Below are 19,127 nucleotides of genomic sequence, written 5' to 3'. Positions count from 1 at the left end.
TCATCTAGTTCAATCCCCTGCAATGCAGGAATCATTTGCCCAACTTGGGCCAGAACTCACAACCATGAGATTAAGAGTCTTGTGCTCTACCAACTGAGCTATTCCGACCAAGCTGTTGTAGGACTATGCATCACATCAGCCCAAGGGAGTACGGTCAGTGGTCAGGACTGATGGGGAACTGGCAGTCCAACATCTGGAAGCACCACATGGGCTCTCTCTGGAATAAATCCCCAAAGCACAAATAGAAAGCTCCTTCTTACTTGGTGATGACGTTGCAAAAAAGCGGGATGTAAGGCCGGAGCTCCTCCGGAAGAGTGTTCAGACTGGAAACCGCTCTGAAATACACCATGCCGTTTGTGGGCTGAGCACAGTACTGGACCGGGACATCCTCAGCTACAGACAAACGAGAAGAACTCATCAATATATGGTGTCAGATTTGGAGAGCGGAGGGAGCAGTGTTTCAGAAACAAGCCCGGTTTCCTTCAGAAATATAGAGCTCTGTACAATTCAAGCCCAAATCCTTCTCTTAGCTCGTATAAAAGCTCAGGACCCACAGGCCCATTCCAAGCTGCCCACGTCCCAGATTCAACCCCTTGCATCTCTAGGTAAGAGGTGGGAGAAACTCCTTTCTGAAACCCCAAAGAGCTGCTACCAATCAGTGTTGAAAATACTGGACTAGATAGACTTGTGGTCTGACTCAGGAGGAGACAGTTTCCTCGGAAAACGTGGGAAATGGAATGGAGCACCCAGAAAAATGGACTGGCTGGCTGCAACCCTGGACAGGAGCACTCACTGTGCAACATTACGCAGGATCCTTTAAGACAGCTGCTAAAACCTCCCTGTCCCACCCCAGTCTATCTGGTTGCAAAAATCAGTTATGTATACATGACTTTAAATTGCAGTATTTTTATCTGTATGTTATTGATAATTATTTTACTGTCTAGAGACTTTGTGATTAGGCTATTTATAAATTTTACTGTATCCACCAAGCATTATGTTGCAGAGCCCTCTCATACTAAACGGAAACCAGCCTGCATTTCCACCTGGGAAGGAACCCAGAGTGGCGTCAATAGCCTGTACCTCTGAGAAAGAGCTGCTATTCCAACACAAGGCTAACTACGTTCACAAGCTCTAGGGTTTTTCCCCGTAATGGAACACCAGCATTGAGCGACTCCGTCTTACCTGTAAGTGACGTCTCCAGCTCAGTAAACACAATCCTAGGCTCAATATCCGAGACCTTCAGAGCCGGGAGGCAAGATGTGTCTTGAGGCTTGCTTTGCAGATCAAGCAGTTCCAACCCTAGAAGGAAAAGTGGAACGTCGGTCAGCGGTTCTGACAAAAACTATCCAACAGGGATTCCGGTTCAGCGGCAACAGGAGGGATTTGACAAGGTTCTCCTGGGAATTTAATGAATTTGCTTCCCAAACAGCTCCTGGTGGTTTTCAAAGTTAAGTCCCCTGCTGCCAAATTTTGGAGAGGCAGTGGAATACAAATGGATACAAATCTCCCCTCACTTATTTATTTCATTTAAAACTTTTATACTGCCCTTCATTGAGGGCACAGGGTGGTTCGCAATATAAAAACACAAAAATAAACGTCCGTTTACAAAGTGCGCGTTGACCTCAAATGGGAAACCGCAACAGATGTGGTTTAAATTTCTGTTATCTTTTAATACAGAAATGGGGAAAGGGGAAAAAGAAGTGCGCAGAGATCAACCACCAACTCAAGCTCACATTCTGTCTGTCTGTCTGTCCATCCCTCTATCCACATAAATGTGAGAGTGTCAAAGCAGGCAGAAAAACCTTTTTCATATGTCAGCTTCTTCTCTTCTTCAGAAAGGGCCTCAAGTTTTTCTTTCAGCTTTGCCGCTTCCATCGAGGTTTGCTTCTCATAGAAAGCCCCATCTGGACTCATCGACAGCGTCAGCCTATGGGGGTTACCCTAGTTGCCCAGGACCATGGCGAAGAAAACAGAAAATGGAGTGCCCATCAGCGCAAAGAACAGCCTGCTATTTTAAGACCTATCCTGGCCGTCATGGGAGAGGAGAGGGGTGGTCTTCAGCCTAGGACACTTGGCCGACCACTGTCAAGAGACAGGGTGCTGGACGTGATGGACCTTTGCAAGTCCAGAGTCGTCGTCCCCTGCCCTGTAACTGGGTCCTTACCTTAAAGTACTGCTTCATCTTTTTCTGAAGAAACTGGGGGTCCTCCTTAAGGCACTGCCTGAACCGAGCCACTTTCTCGGCGATCTTTAGAAGGTCAACAGGGTCTCCTTCGTGGTTCCAACAGGAGGCAATATACTTGAGGGATGAGAAGAGGCGAGGAATTAGAAGCCAGCCATGGAAGGCAGGAGGACTGCTGCTCAGAGCAACCCTTGAAGAAGCGGCCATTTTGCCATCTACACCTGAAGATGCCTCTGCTTATGGAGCCCAACTTACAGGCCAGGCAAACACCCGAAAGGTAGGCCACAGACCAGGCTCTGCATGAGGAGAATGAGCCATAGTACAGTCACAGGACTTGAATGCACTGGTCCGTTCGCCTGTATCCCCAGTTGAAAGAACTTGAGTGTTTTGGAAGACCTCTGCCTCAGGTTTTGGATAGCCTCTGTCATTTGGAGCAGGAACATAGCCTGACGTGGCAAAAGAAGGTTTGTTCATCTACCCTAGTTCTGTCTACTCTAAGCAGCATTGGCTCTCCAGAGGCAGAGAAAGGTTTTTCCCACCACCAGCTGCAGAATGGTTTAACTGGAGATGCCATGGGTTGAATTTGGGACCTTTTGCATGCAAACATGTTCTCTCTACCCCTGTTTTCCACTTGACCTGCCCTCCAAAAAGGTCCTGAGCTCAAGTCTAAGTATGTAAGATATCACTATCTTGCAGCTATCCAAACTTTATTCTGAAGCGGTAGAGCTCCCTAAGAGAGGCTGTTCCAGAACAAAAAGACAAAAACACACACCATTTCATGCACATATGTAACATATAGAAAAAAAGGAAAAATGCATAACCAGAGTGGATAAAAATCAATGATATTTTTTTAAAAAAATACAATTGGATTATTTTGATTTAAATTGATTTTAAAAAATAAATAAATCAGATTTTTTTTATTTAAATCAGATTTTCAAAATAAAATGCTTTTGGATGAAAAATCTTTCTAAAGGTAAAAATAAAAAAAATCCTTCCAGTAGCACCTTAAAGACCAACTAAGTTAGTTCTTGGTATGAGCTTTTGTGTGCATGCACACTTCTTCAGATACACACAATGCATGCACACGAAAGCTCATACCAAGAACTAACTTAGTTGGTCTTTAAGGTGCTACTGGAAGGAATTTTTTTATTTTGACTATGGCAGACCAACACGGCTACCTTTCTAAAGGTATTTTCTGTTTAAGTTACATTATAGTCCAAAAAGGCTATTCATCAAGAAATAAGGATTTGTTTTAAGTTTTTCATGTGTGCTAAAATTAAGTGTTTTTTTAAAAAGTTTAACCACATCAGTTAACAAACATGGATACATATGCTATGTTATTGCTTTAGTTAAATACATTGTTTAAATTGTTATTAAGGAAATGATTATTTTTCTCCTTCCAGTAAAGTACAGCAGAAAAGTTGCCCAATATAAACAATAATTTCATAATTATCTGTCTATGTATTTCTAATAGTATAACCAAATCAGTAATTTTTGATATAAATGTAAAAACTATTCCGAAAATTTATTATTCCAAAAATGAAACTTTCCTCTGGTTGTAAATATTAAGATTATAGCAGCAAGAATGAGTCTTTCTGTAAGAAAAATGATTTAAATCAAGTCTTACTGACTTGTGATTTAAATCGTGCTTTAAATCGTGCTTTAAATCAATTTGATTTAAATCAAATCCACTCTGCACATAACCAAAGAAATACCAATGCCTGCAGGGGAAATCTGACAAAAAGATGATTTAGTTTAAAAACCAATGGCAAGATGGAACTCTTGACGTGATTATCCTGAATAAGGAAGGTGAACTTTAAAAGCTAACTGGACTTGGAACTGGCGAAATGCTGTCATTTCTACCTTGTGATCAACCCATTTCCTACCCCATTACACAGGAATATGACCAACGTATTAACAGGGTATTGTTAAGAAATGCTGTTAACTCGAGAGGAGACAAGCTATGGACCCATCAAAGGGGAAACAGCACTTACAGAAGTCAAAGCAAGTCCAAAGCTAGTTGACTGATGCTTCATCTGGATTTCAATCTTGTGAAGCAGTGCTTCAATCCTTTCTTCCTCAAACCCATTCCTTGGGAGAAAACAAACAAGGAAGCCGACAGTTAATATTGCTCTAAAAGCACACACAGAAGGGAGACTTCCACTCCCAAGAAAACATTAAAACAGGGAAAAAGAAAGACTCACACACTCAATGACTCACATACCCCCCCCCAGCCACTACAAAACAAAACAAACCCACACAGCTTTTACTTACTCAATAACTTCATCGACAGTCCTGGAAATAATTTGTTTCACAGTCTCAATGTTCTCTTCAGCAATCCCTTGAAGGCCAACGCTGAAATAAGCCTCTCTCGTGGAGCCGTTAAACCTGCAGAACACAGAAAACAAAGGAAAAATGTCTTGGCTGCTCACAGCAGGGGTGGGTAGACATTTTGCAATTCAAGGGCCACATCCTTTGAATTGTAGCCTCCTTGGGGCCACAAGACAGTTATGGGTGGAGCCTGAGAAAGTGGGTGGGGCAATAAAGGTGAACTTAACTTTGTAGAGAAGGCGACGTACTAGCTGTGCGCTACATAGGTTTGTGCAAAGAGAGAGACACACTTATTCTCCCCATCCAGGCAAGGAAGAGGCATGTGTCCCAGCCAGGCAAAAGCACCCAAAGAAGGTGAACAGCAGGACTACCAAGGGGTGTGGCTTGCAGAGTCCCAAGGACCACACAGAAAGGCTTGGAAGATCCACATTTTGTCCCTAGGGACTGAGATTCCCCACTTCTGGCTTTTGGCCTTCACTCTTGGGCAGCTGAGTCTTGAAAGAGTTGTGCCCCAGGAAGGGAAGGGCAAGTGGGAAAGAAGTGGCACGCTGCATTAAATGTGGTCCAGTGGCAGAAGAACAGCAGAGCCCAGACAGGGGGCATAAAGGCAAACAGCAAGGGTAGAAAAACAGGCAAACAGCCCATTCGCCAGAAGGAAGCTATAACACAAAGCTATGAAGACTAGTTCTAAAATTTCAGGAAGCCAGAATTCTTTTAGTGCATTTAGCACTAGTTAGAAGAGGGAAGTCCAGACATTCCACAAACTGAGATCCAGTCAACCAGGAATCCTGAGAAGGCGTGGGTCTGATCCGAGTTCCCAGGAGATTTTATCCATGAAATTACAGTACAGGTAATTTGCAATGAACACACATTTTACTTGTGCACATTCAGCTTTATGCACTTGGCAAAAATGTTTTAAAAAGTTAAAAAGGTGGGTGGGCATCTGGGAGAAACTTTGGCAGCCCCATCATCCACTGAAGCCAACCTTTTGACTATATGTGATTCTGGCTTTGCACGCTCTCCCTCCCGGAACATAACTCCAAATTGAGAGTCACCTGCAGTTGGCGTGTTTTCACTTACTTGGCTGCTCTTGGCCTGAACTCTTTTCTCCCCCTCAAAGTCAAATCAGGGAACAGCAGCGTGAAATATTTCATTTGTGTCAGCCTAGTGTAACTGGATGTATGGAAGTGAAAGCTGGACCATAAAGAAGGCTGATCGCCGAAGAATTGATGCTTTTGAATTCTGGTGCTGGAGGAGACTGTTGAGAGTCCCATGGACTGCAAGAAGATCAAACCTATCCATTCTTAAGGAAATCAGCCCTGAGTGCTCACTGGATGGACAGATCCTGAAGCTCATGGGAAGAGAAGACTCCCTGGAAAAGACCCTGATGTTGGGAAAATGGAGAGCACAAGGAGAAGGGGACGACAGAGGACGAGATGGTTGGACAGTGTTCTTGAAGCTACCAGCATGAGTTTGACCAAACTGCGGGAGGCAGTGGAAGACAGGAGTGACTGGCATGCTCTGGTCCAGGGGGTCACGAAGAGTCAGACACGACTAAACAACAACAACAAACTGTGACTGGCCCGAAGTCAATCTGTAAACCTCGTGGCATGAGTGGGGATTTTGAACCCGGGTCTTCTGGATCCTAGTCCGACACTCTGATCATAACATCACATTGCCTTGTTGCAACCTTACTTCATGCCACTTGGAAGTCATAGTGTTAAGCAGCATATAAAATGGTTGGGTGGATTTGGGGGGAGAGTGAAATAAAGAGCAAAGTGTGCTTTGCCCCTATTTTAAATGCCCAACCTGAGTAATTTAATTAAAATACAACAAGTTGAACTAAAGTTGTGGGGCAAAGTCCTACACTGCTGCACGCGGCCAACGCACTTACCCAACATCTGGCGAAAAATCTGAACCCAGACCAGCCTCGATTAAAGCTTTATAAAAGGGGGAATTGGGGCCACCAACCAACAGCGAAGACAACAAGTTCAACGTGAAGGATTCGAAATTATCTGTAATGCTAAAAAGAGAAAAAGTTAACAATAGTACCATGGGATTCAGCATACAAAGGACGATGACGGCAGTTAAGACCAAACCAAAACCTGAATCCAGGTGCAGAGTTACACAAGCCTGGTCAAGTTATTCTGGCAAACAATGCAGAAAATGGGAGAGAGTCTTCTGCGACATTTTTATAGGTTCTGGAAACATTCTTAGTAGCTGTGGATTATAGACAGGAAGCTCTATAGATTACGTGCCACTCCCCACATTTGTTGTACGAAATCAATAAAGCAAATGGCCAAATAATTTGTCCTTTTACGACTCCTGAAATCAGGTAGCTGAGGAGCCACTTCAATCTACCCCAAAAGAAGGCTGACTGACCTACCTGAGCAGGCTGTGGTAAGTTTTATAACAAAGTAACACATGTGAATCACTTTTAACCTTCTAAAATGGGAATTGTGTCCAGTGCCGAGTTAGCTGTGGATTCACAGAACATTATGAGGGTGGGAAAGTGGCAATGGTATCACAAGCCTATAGCTTTTCTTTTCTGTTTTTGCCCAAAGTTGTTTGCAAAGAAAGTCAAAATCACCAAAATCTACACTACTGGCATGGGCGATTTCTGCCCAGACACTGCTTAAGGAGGCTGAATACCAGCTATGTCCAGAAAATTCCGGACCTATGGCAACTCTGTTCCGCCATATTCTGCAAATGTGTAATCCCAGCTCATCATATAACTTCAGGGATGTAACCTTCATGGCTTTTAATTGTCAGAGGACTGACAACACGGCAAAAGACAGCAGCGCCCCCTAGTGACAGCTCCACATCACTACTCAACCATGAAGCCTAGTGACTTTCTATCAGTCATTTACTGCCTGCTACGGAGTCTTAACTACCTGGTATGATTATTGTTGGGAGACAATGGACACTGCCCCAAGCTTTTGGGAGATGGGCAGACTGCTTTATAATTAATAAAGAAATGCAAGTTAGCCCTCTGAAAAACAACAATGACCATTGCAGCCCTTTCTCAGCTAAGCCTTGCTGAAAAGAAAGTATTGGGGGGGGGGGTAGGGAGCCAGGATCCCAAGGGGAGAGGCTAAGCATCACCAAACTAGCCATTTTATGCTTTTGGTGACTGGGGTCAATATGCACTAAGCACAACTGGAGAAGGCAGAGATGGTGGGAGCCCAATGCAATGCATCTCAGGGTTCCCTGTTCAGCAGGGAACGGCAAGCTGTTTGAAACTCATCCATTTCCCATTCCACGTACTCTGCTAGGAGGTAGCTGACGCTGACCATCGTCTGCTTCTTGGAGTCTGCAGCAAGCGAATCAGTCCCGCAGGTCACATAGTGTTCCCTCTGCAAAAGAGAAACCGATGATTTGAGAAGGCAGGGGAATGCAGCCCTCTCTCTCTGCCTCCAATATATGGAAGTGCCAGAGTTAAGCTCACTGGCAAGAGACGCCTGAGAGCGAGATGCTGTAGCTGAGCATGTGCAACCTTACACTGAATCAGACCATCGGCCCAGTATACCTGAAGAAGTGTCTCCACCCCCATCGTTCAGCCCGGACACTGAGGTCCAGCTCCAAGGGCCTTCTGGCGGTTCCCTCCCTGCGAGAAGAAAAGTTACAGGGAACCAGGCACAGGGCCTTCTCGGTAGTGGCACCCTCCCATCAGATGTCAAGGAAATAAACAACTATCTGACTTTTAGAAGACATCTGAAGGCAGCCCTGTATTGGGAAGTTTTTAACATTTGGTGCTTTATCGTGTTTTTAGTATTCTGTTGGGAGCTGCCCAGAGTGTCTGGGGAAACCCAGCCAGATGGGCGGGGTAATAAATTATTATTATCTAGTCCAGCATCCTGTTCTTACATTGGTCAACCAGGTGCCTGTGGGAAACCCAAGGAGCAGTACCTGAGCAGAAAAGCACCCTCCCATCCTGTGGTTTCCAGGTATTCAGAAGCACGACTGCCTCCAACTGTACAAGCAGAGAATCACCCAGCACAGTAAAGGCTCGACTGGCTGTGGATCCCCAAAGTCTCAGGTAAGGGTCTTTTTCCAGCCCTGCTTCCCCAAGATCTATTCACTGAAGATAGCAGTCTTTCAGAGCATTTGCACTGCATGCAGAAGGTCGGAGGTTCAGTCAACCAAACAGGCATCTTCAGGCTCTGGCCTGAAGCACTGAAGAGTTGCTGCCAAACAGTGCAGACAATTCTGAGCTACGTGGACCAATGGTGTGACTCAGTGTAAGGCAGAGATGCCCATGAACCCAGCCTCTTCCACCCGAGGTAAAACAGGCAGCTAAAAAAAAAAAAAGAGAGACAGGGCCTTCTCTGCAGTGGGACCCATACTGGGCAACTCCCTCCCCCTATGGGTGCTTAAGCCTGGTGCTTAAACCCTTAATTAAACACTGTACAAGGCCCTTGATCTAGTTCAGAACCAAGGCTGCACAGCCCTAGATATTATCTCTTTTTCTTGTGAGTTGTTATTATGCTATTGTATTTGGATTTTTTTTGTTTTAAAAAAGGGCGCATTCCTATGCATTTGTGGTAAATATGGCATGTAAACAAACTGAACTGCGACTAAACGTTTCCTAAAAATTTTTCCACATTCAAAATGTACCAGAAGAGCTACAGTGGTATGAAGGTCATGGACTACATGGAACTGGCAGAGATGACTGGCAGAATCTGTGACCAGGGAGAAGAGTCGGTGGAGGAAGATTGGAAGAAGTTTAGAGATTACCTGCAGAAGCACTGTAAAATTAAGGAATGTTGAAATGATGTTTGATTGAAAATAAGTGGTACTGGTAAAGAGACGCTTAAGAAAATGTAAATAGGGATTGATAATTGGAAATGGATATTTATAATAATAGGTTAATATAAGGAGTAAGGATAAATGTTAGAGGGTAAGGATTTGCTGAATTCAATATTTGAACTGGAATACAAAATGGGAGGTGTGAGGAGGTCAAGAAACTAGTGAAGAAAATATAAGATTTGAAAATACTAATCTATTTTTAGCTTTGATTTCTGGCTTTTCTCTTTGTTCTTATTCTTTATTCTTTCTTTTTTCTTCCTTCTTCTATCAACTGTTTTTCCACTGTGTATCTTTTATTTGTCTTGTTTTTGTAGTTTAAATGTAGGAATTTGTTTTTATTGTTTGTGAAACATTAATAAATATCATTAAAAAAAAAACAGAAGAGCTACAGTGGGAGATGAAAAAGCCAGGCAGATTTTCATCTTTCCTCAATCAGGAACTATTCACAAGATAACTAGAAGCCACACTTGACTTGACTGTGGCTGACTATCATCCCTGCTAAACATTTAGGCTGGAAAGTGTTCTTTGGGAAACGACCAAGGACAAAATGGCCTCTGCGTGAGTCTCAAGAGTCACCTATGGAAATCCAGAGTAGAAATCTCGTGGTCAACGACATACTCACAGGTTTATCCCAGAGCTGTTGTGTTGGGACAGCAGTGTTCGGCTCAATTTTCTGGAATTTACTCAGGGCATCCTTGTGGATCTGTTCCAAGTGTTGTTCCAGTGGGAAGTTACCATAAGTGAAGAACCTGGAATTTTATTTTTTATTATATACTACTATTAATAGGCAAAATAAGGTTGCACATTCAAAAGCCTGAATCCCCAAACTCCCATTTGCACATATAGATGCCACAAGATTTATGTTCCATGTTTTAGACCATGGTCAAGCCCAAAGGCCTATCTCTGACTCACAGAGGTTGGAGGACCATCAGCCATGTAAGATCCAGTTGAGATTCCTGCCTTGCAGGAGGTAGGACTAGATGACCTTTGGGTCCCTTCCAACTTTATAATTCTATGATGCTATTATTCTCCAGATCTTTCACTTTTGTTTATACTTTACCAATGCTGATGATACACATCATTAATCCTAAAATGACAATTCATGGAGCAGTATACCTCAGCATCGCTCCTAAGCAAAAAGTAATTATTTCTACACTTAATCTTAGAGTCGAAAGGCTGCAAAGCTACTGAAAACCAGCGATTTTTGCATTCTTGGATAAGTCTAGAAAGCCATAGAAAAAATGGACTGGAAAGTGAACAGAGCATTGTTCAAGAACTCCCTCACTAGAGGCACAGAGATAGGGGCATGTGGTTGGGAAGAAACGTGTACCTTATTTAAAAAATGGCTCATTCCTTTCTCCGGCCACAATGAAGCACTCGTAGAAAGTGATAAACTGAGTGTCTCATCAGAAGAAGGCAGCTTTGGCCTAGTCAGCCTTAGCTGGAATCTAACATGGCAGAACAACTTTGCTGAGCCCCACCTGGGGTAACCTCGGCCTTAAAACTCCGAGGAAATGAAACACACACACCCCACACCCAGCTAGGATTGACTAATTTCCTGGCTCCCCCAACAGAGAACTGAAGCTGCATTAGCTGTGTTGGGCACACCCGGGATTATTACAAAGCACTCTTTTCCCTTTCAGACGCACCCTTCTCACCTTGCATTACTAGGGTGGTAATGTGTTGCATGGAATTGCTTCAGCTGTTCCCAGGAAAGATCGGGGATCTTCAGCGGGTCGCCCCCGGACACAACTGCGTACGTGTGGTCAGGGAGAATCTTGTTCTGAAGGTGCTGGGAGAATACTCTCTCGTTGTCTGTCTTAAAAGAAATCGTTTAGGTAGGAGTAAAAAAGCTTCAGCAAGGGACTTCCGGTCGGCGCCATCGGCTAATGGCGGATTTCCCTCTGAGCTCTGGAGGGAGTCTGCTTCACGAGTTCGGGTCCTGCCGCTACGGCGAAGCGGGGACCCCTAAAAATTACAGGCGCGGAAGCCTGTAAACAAGGAGACTCGGCGGGCAGGTATGGGGAAGTTGGCGAAGTAAGGTTTAAGAAAAAAGGATACGAAATTATACATGTTTGTTTGTGTGTTTGTTTGTCTGTATTGTGTATTGTTTGTGTTTATAAAAACTGTGAAAAACCAATAAAAATTTTATATATAAAAAAAAGCTTCAGCAAAACTCACCTGCTACTTCAGGGAGCATGTCAGGTAATAATAGCTACAGTTTTCCTGGAAATAATCCCCAGAAAACAGTGGAAGGGATCACAAAACTGTAGAGTTGAATGGGTTCCTGACAGTCATCTAGTCCAACCCCGTTCTTAACCAAGACTCAGGATGGAGTTAAGAGTGGCCCTCAGCAAGTTTCCCAGGTGGGACAGCGGCCCTCAGGCTGAAGAAGCTTCCCCATTTCAGCATTAAATTGTGGAAAAATATACAGATTGATAGGAAAGGACTGATTTATGCTGTGAACGCACTGAAACATTGTGATGAGTGAGTGTCGCTGGCTTATTATGGTTTCGGTGAAGAAGCATCATACTGGTACATGCTACCTGATCATTCCTGCGTTACTCCTCTGACATGAGAAAGAATTGATCTTACCTGTAGTGTAGATTTAGGAGTGGCTCCAGCATCCCATGATGTAAATGGCTGCTTCCTACAAGCATGGGTGACCACCCAGACTTAAGCAATGGTTTGTTGACAGCTTACAAATTCTGGCTTGTTAGGGATTCAGGACCCTGTATTTGGGGCTCACAGGAAGCCAAGCTAAACTGTGGATTCTTGGGTTTCTTTCCCCAGCTCATGCCAGGAAGAAGCAAAGCTAGATTGATGGAGCTGTGTGCACACTAATCTACTGCTTGTTTCACAATAAACCACGGTGAGCTAGAAACATTGGTTTCCAACAAATACAGCCAATAGCTCAATAGGACATGATGATGATGATGATTTTATTATTTATACCCCACCCATCTGGCTGGGTTTCCCCAGCCACTCTGGGCAGCTTACAGTACATTAAAAATTGTAAAATGTACTATATATATATATAATGTGCTGTATATATATAAGTATACAGGGCTCATCCAGACTTCTGCATGTGCTGTGCCTAGAAAGCACATGTCCTGGCCGTTTTCTGCTTGACCCATGCTTTCTACGCATGGGTCCAGGAAGATTTTCCCTTGCCCTGCTCCTTTCCAATGGAAAAACAGCTCTTTAGTGATATATCAGAACAAATGGCAATCTGGGGAAAATCCAAATTCCTGTTAGCTCTGATTGAGAACTAAAGAGCAGGTTTTTTCCAGGAGGGTGATGGAAGCAGCAGAACAAAGGGAGGAGTGGCTAAGCCAATCTGTATGCATGGTTAGGAGAGCTTAACTATGAATGTCCGCTGCTGGGAATCACAAGTAGAGAGTGTGCTCTTGCACTCAGATCCAGTGTGTGGGCTTCCATAGACATCAGGTTGGCCACTGACAGTACAAGATGCTAGACTTAGATGGGCCTTTGGCCTGATCCAGCAGGACTCTTATTGCGTTCTTAAATTAAAACAATTTTGAAAAAGGAACTTACAAATGCTCCCTTCATCTCATTGAAGACAACTCCTTTGAAGACTAGCGGCGTCTGAGGGTCTGCTGGATCCTCATGTTCTAATCTCCAGCCTTCCTGCCTGTGCAAGATGAAGACACGCAACACGGAGGGGTCAACACTCCTTTGGGCAGCACCACCACGTGTGTGTATATATGCCCAAAACATGAATGTCTTACCAGAAGTCAAGGTGTCTCAAACAAGGGAAAAACACCGCGTCCAGGTATACAGACAGAAGGTTCTGAAAATCTTTGGGATTTTGGGTGGAAAACGGGTAGAGAGTATAGTCGCTAGCTGTGGGGAAAGATAACAAAATAAATATCAAGGATTTAATGAGGGTGTCCCAGGGACATTGGGATTCTGTGGTTCTCCCTTCCTGGGAGGGAGGCCTGTCCTCTGAAGCCCCTTCCTAGCAAGGATTGCTGCTGCAACCCTCCTCCTCTGTTGCAATTCTGAGAAGGGTGTGTGTTCTAGGGCGAGGTTTTAGATCCACTGGATCCATGCTCCCAGGATGGACAGGAGATGGTGGGGCTTATTGCTAACCCTTCGCTCTAATAGTCTTGCTCATCTCGTTTATGAACAGAGCTCCTCTCAGATATTACAGTTAACAGATAAGGGTGGCAGGTGGGGTTTTTTGTAACTCGCTCCCCATTCCATGGCTATCTACACCCAAAAGTGCCTTACACAGAGTTGCAGCCACCCTCCATTTACCCCACTACCATCTGCAATGACTGGGAGGGGCTCTTCACGATCCCCAGAGACTCTCAACTGCAGATGCCAAGGGTTAAACCCAGAAGCTTCTGCTTGCAAATGATATATTTTGCTCCGCCCTTGAACCAAGCAGGGCGGGCACATTATCAAGGGCAGCAATCGTCTCCAGATCTGAGCCAGGCGTTAAGCGGACAGTTTTGCAGAAGCTCCCCAGCACTGCACTCTCATCTCCTTTTTTCCAAGTCAGTTTTCTTTCCGTCAGTATACAGACAAGAAGCATGTATTGATGGGGATCTTGGGAGCAGGGGCTACCTTGCCGACATCCCAAATGGGCTATGCATCAAAATGGGGCTGCAGTTTGCATTTTTCCAAGGTCTCAATGCAACATGCAGAACTCCAATTGCTGCTTAAGGAAAGCGCTGGGTCTCTCAGTAAGTCGCATAAGGCTCCTTCCACATATCTGAACCAGTTCTACAGCAACTGACATGCAGTTGAGGCCTGCAATAAAATGTTGCTGCATTTCCTCCTGCCTAAAGGGAGTTTAATGTTCCAGGAACATTCCAAGCAAGGCACTTCATTCTTCCCCCTCCCTACCATGTTATTTTCCAACTGTAACTATACATTCAATATCTGCAGAGCATGCTCAGTCCTGATTGGTGGCTTTTTTTACCCTCTTAGTTTTCTTTTCTTTATTTTTGTTCTCGTGCAATGACACACACCGCCCCAAGCATGCATTTACCTCCCCTCTCATTTCTCAGCAGCCTTGGTTTGGCTACAGTCTTGCCGGCACTCTCCACTCGAGTTTGGAATTGGAAGGAGCGACAGGCACCATAGACTTCATCATATGAGTAAGTTGCCGTTTGCACGGGAGAAACGCAAGAGGCTGCTTGTTCCCGTTTGCTCACCTGTAAAGGCATTCATGAAGGTGGAGAGTGACCTGTTTAGCATTTTGAAGAAAGGATCTCGGACAGGATACTTCTGCGAACCACAAAGCACAGTGTGTTCAAGGATGTGGGGGACGCCTGTACTGTCCATTGGAGTGGTACGGAATTGAACACTGTAAGGTGATCAGGAAAAGGTTGGAGAGGTTAAAATATGGAAGTAAAACATCACCGTACACATAAAAATAATTTGTTATTCCTATAATGCTGGACCCAAGATTTCCCCTCCTATTCGTGGGAGCTGCATTCTCAGTGGCACCTTAAGAAGCAAGCAGTAGAAACTCAGAATTCTTATACTGACCTCTGACCTTCCAGGGACCTTTCACACAAATTGATGGCAGAGGGCCCTCTGATGCACCTAGGAGGGTCTCAGAACATACCTGCAAGCTCTAAACGGCACTCCCATAAAGTCACAATTCTATCCCCATCCCTAGCGAGACTTGTCAAACCTTGATCCCAACACACCTACCTGAAGAGATTGTTGGAATCCTCTCTTGCCACATGCAAATACTTGGCTCCTGTCTGATCATGGCTCAGGTTGACAGTAGTTAAGAATAACTCGGGTACAGCTGTCACCTACGGTGGGCAAGCACACACACACACACACACACACACACGTTTATTTCGGTTAATACAAATGGCCACAATCGTTTTTATTATCGTTAAGCTATTCGACTCACACCAACAACGATCTCAGAAGCTGAACAATGCCCAAATAAATAAAGGCAAAGGTATAGCTTCAGGGCCTCTCCAGTGAGCACAAGCTATTCTACCAAGTTGCCTGCACACAATTCTTACAGAAGGCAGGCAGGCAGTTAAGCACCAAGCAAAAAAAAGAAAAGGTAAATGAGGGGTTAGACATTAAATAAGAGGCGTATGAAATAATGCACGGTGTGTAGAATGTGGATACAGATAATTTATTCTCCCTCTCATAACATTAGAGCCTGGAGTCACAGAATCAAAAATATGTAGGGACCCTGAGGGTCATCTAGTCCAACCCCCTGCAATGCAGGAACCTTTCATCCAACGTAGTGCTCGAACCCAGAACCTCTAGATTACGAGTCTCATGCTCTACTGAGGGACGGAGCTATCCCTTCTATACCCAATGCTAGTAATTCTCAAGAGCAGGCACCCTGAAATCAATGGACTTAAGCAACCTCTCCATTGTTTTCAGCGGGTCCTACTCTGAGCAGCACCAGCATTGGTTATCGCCCAAAGCAGCCGTACGGTAGGAATTTCGGGACAAGAGGATGTGCTTCTGCACTACGGAATTTGCTACCGCGAAATGCAGTCATGGCCACCAGCTTTAAAGGGAGATTACATGGGAAATATATGGAGGATGAGGCAATCCAGGGTTACATATCACCCCGACTAGCAGAGGCAGGATGCCTCTGAACCCCTGTTGCTGGGGAACCTGGAGCCGGAGAATGCAACTGTTCTCATGCTATATTTGTGGGCTTACGACAGGCATCTGGCTGGCCACTGTGATTACAGAAGGCTGGACTAGATGGGTCTTTTAGTCTGACCCAGAAGGGCTCTCCTTATGTTTTTAGCTGTTTATAAACTGACTGGCTGTGCCCCCAGAATCAGCTACAAAATGCAGCGTGTGTGTTCCTCCGCTGAGAAGCTGATGCAGAGTTTTCAAGCTTTTTTTTTTTTTACCGTCAGATCAGATCAAATGCACCCCAACTTTCTTGGGAGAAGAGAGCCAGAGAGCCCTGAGCGACCGGGAAGACCAGACAAGTACCTGGTTTACTGTGAATCCATGGATGCGATCTCCAGTTTTGTACTGCAGTGCCCTTTCATTGGCAGAAGTACTTTTCCATCTCCAGAGTCTCTGATTAAATGGCCTGAAACTATATACATAAAAAGAGAGGGGAAGAGGAGAAAGCAAACAATGAGACTTTAAAAAATAATAATTGGGGTGGGGAACCTCAGGCTTAGGAGCCAGTGCATCAAGTTAAGCAAATGTGTGAGCACAGGGCAGGTGGCACCCATTTATTCAGTTATATAATTAATACAGATTAGACTAATTAGGGCACAGGAAAATGGAAAGGGGGGGGGAGTGCTAGGAGCCAAATCCTGCAATAAGTACCTATAACTCAGGAGCTAAATTCTAGGGATGTGAAATCTCTAAGAAAGCTGGTGTTTAGGGCCACACTAGTAGGACACCTTAGTAAACAAGACTTTTAAGACTCCCAATTTTGGAGGAGTAAAAGGGAAGCTCCACTGTGCACAGACTTCCACACAGCACAGTTCTAGCTAGTGGGAGAATCAACTTAGTTTTAAGAAGGGGAGGCCTAGCCTTCTTTAAAAACACCACTTGATTGGAATGGAGAGTGTTGATTCAGGACTTAAAAGAGTCAGAGTTGGAAGGGGCTTTTCTAGAGAACTTGGAGGTCCTCTGCAGTGTGAAATGCAACCACAAAACCCCTGGCCCAACCTCTGCTCAAAGTATCTGCAGGAAGGGAGAGCCCACTATCTCCCAAAGCAGCCTCTTCCATTGTTGAACAGCCCCTTACCGCACATTTCTCCTATGAAGTTTAGCTGAAATCTGCTTCGCTTGCAACTTCAGCCCATTTGTTCTAGTCCTGGACTTTGAGAGCACCAGCAAACAGGTGAGATACAAGCGCAAATCCTTAACTATATCAATCTTAGCTCAGCCCAAGTGTTATAAGGCAAGGCCTTAAAAAATCAAATTATGCAGACCACGCTACAGCACAAAACCATTAAAAGAGTCCTGCTGGATCACACCAAATCTTAGGATAGGGAAACCTGTGGTCTTCCGGTTCTTGGAACTACAACTCCCACCATCCTTGACTGACTATTTTGCTGGCTGGAGCTGATGGTTCACAAGTCCGATGCCTCCATCCAGGAAGACAACACAGGCCTTGCAGCACTGTGGATTCCCAGCATTTGGTGTTTAGAGATAAACTAGCATGACGGTCAGAGTCAGAAAGTTGGGCTTCTCACCCCTAAATAAGACCACTGCTCCCAATACTTCACAAAGCCCAGCCGCCAAGAATTCCAGGGAGAAATGCGGGATGTTTCACCAACGCCTTCCACCCAAACCCACAATTCCTCTTTTCTTTTATCAGTCCCAGGCCAGCAGAGGAGGTAGGTGTGGCAGCAGGGAGAGACAGTTAAAACAAAACAGCCTCCTTCAGGAAAAAAAATGTCAGAAAGCAAGCTTCCATCCATCAGATTTTCCAGAAAGGTTACGGGTGGCCAAATACCTGAGCTACTAAAAACAAGAAGTGCTGGGGTCAAAGACAACCATAAAAAAAGAAAAAAACACCTTTCCCCCAGATGCAGAAAGTGGAAGGCATTCTGCACATGTTCAGAGCCTCCCTTTACATCTCACTCTCCAGTAAGAAACTCAAATAATAGAAAACGGGACTTCTGGGCTTCGGTTCCCCAGAGGTTCCTCCTAACACCCCCCAAGCAGTATGACCCATGGAAAAGGATGAGCCCAACCACTTCTAGGGAGTGCCCCACGGAATGAAACCCCGCTTCATAACCGCGGGAGAAAGGGAGCCTCTGAGCACGTGCAGAGTGTTTCTTCGCCCCGCCCGGAGAAGCCCCCACCCCACGAGTCGACCAGCGGCGGATGCTGCTCACCGGCCGGGACTCGCCCGCGCCAGCCGCCGCCCCGCGGCGCAGAACCGGCCCCACATGGCGCAGCGCGACCTCCCCGGCAGCCACCGCGGAAGCGAACGGAAGAAGCGGCCGCGCTGCCCCGGACGACCCCTCGGAGCGCATGCGCGGGACCTTTTCGCGGCGGGGGCGCGGCGGGTACCAGACGGGCGCTAGCTACGCCCCTGGGCGGGGCCTATCGGGAGAGTGAGCGCTTCGGAACTCCGCCCCTTTCCCTAGCGAGGCTGTTTCCCCGCCCTCTCCTCGCATCGCTCTTCTTCCCCGGGAAGCTTTGCGACGGGCAGCCTGGCGCAGCCGGGCGATTCATTTGTACCCGCGCTTGCTGGGAGCTGCTCTATCCGTCCTCCCTTTAAAGGGAACTGTAAGTTTTAGTTTGCTCAGGGTGCTGGGAACTGTAGGTTGTTGTTTTTTTTGGGGGGGGGGAGGAGTACAGCTCCCAGGATTCATTTGCACTAGGTGGGTGCAGTCCCAAATTTACGTATAAGCTAAACAACCTATAGGGTGGTGCTGTGGGTTAAACCACAGAGCCTAGGACTTGCGATCAGAAGATCGGCGGTTCGAATCCCCTCGACGGAGTGAACTCCTGTTGCTCGGTCCCTGCTCCTGCCAACCTAGCAGTTTGTTATAAAAATTTTTATTTGGTTTTCTGCTTTTATAAAGACAAAACACACACAAAGAAAAAACACAAAACAAAAACATGTATAAAATCAGCAAATCCCCATTTCATAACCTTGTTCCCTGACTTCCCCCCACCCCCCCTCGTGCATCCCAATTCCCAAGATTATATCAGCAAGTTGGTGTTTCTCCTCTTAACCATCTTGTTCATCTTATTACCTCTTTTATAATAAAAATTGATTTTCCTAAGTTGGACTTAAGTTCTCTTCCATCGATTTTCATTTTGTCTTAATTAAGAGTCATATTAA

At 45.2% G+C, this 19,127-nt stretch overlaps 1 protein-coding gene across 1 annotated transcript in view; it reads right to left on the bottom strand.

Moving 5' to 3' along the window:
• Window positions 1-18,312, bottom strand: part of PITRM1 (pitrilysin metallopeptidase 1) — a 31,038-nt gene extending 12,726 nt beyond the window's left edge. Inside the window, exons 1-16 of the mRNA XM_081163516.1 lie at window positions 18,169-18,312; window positions 16,295-16,403; window positions 15,017-15,123; window positions 14,512-14,663; window positions 13,075-13,189; window positions 12,881-12,977; window positions 10,981-11,141; window positions 9,945-10,071; window positions 7,781-7,869; window positions 6,408-6,536; window positions 4,457-4,570; window positions 4,177-4,273; window positions 2,165-2,299; window positions 1,803-1,941; window positions 1,183-1,299; window positions 261-393 (exon numbers count right to left, since the gene is read on the bottom strand). Coding sequence (XP_081019642.1) covers window positions 261-393; window positions 1,183-1,299; window positions 1,803-1,941; window positions 2,165-2,299; window positions 4,177-4,273; window positions 4,457-4,570; window positions 6,408-6,536; window positions 7,781-7,869; window positions 9,945-10,071; window positions 10,981-11,141; window positions 12,881-12,977; window positions 13,075-13,189; window positions 14,512-14,663; window positions 15,017-15,123; window positions 16,295-16,403; window positions 18,169-18,224 — 1,877 coding nt within the window. The 5' untranslated portion in view covers window positions 18,225-18,312. The remainder of the gene's footprint in view (window positions 1-260; window positions 394-1,182; window positions 1,300-1,802; window positions 1,942-2,164; window positions 2,300-4,176; window positions 4,274-4,456; window positions 4,571-6,407; window positions 6,537-7,780; window positions 7,870-9,944; window positions 10,072-10,980; window positions 11,142-12,880; window positions 12,978-13,074; window positions 13,190-14,511; window positions 14,664-15,016; window positions 15,124-16,294; window positions 16,404-18,168) is intronic.
• Between the last annotated feature and the right edge of the window lie 815 nt (window positions 18,313-19,127).

This window comes from Podarcis bocagei (assembly GCF_964188305.1).
Source record: "Podarcis bocagei genome assembly, chromosome: 12".
Taxonomy (NCBI): Eukaryota; Metazoa; Chordata; class Lepidosauria; order Squamata; family Lacertidae; genus Podarcis; species Podarcis bocagei.
Note: the sequence above shows the minus strand (reverse complement) of the source record. Positions and strands in the feature narration are given on the sequence as shown.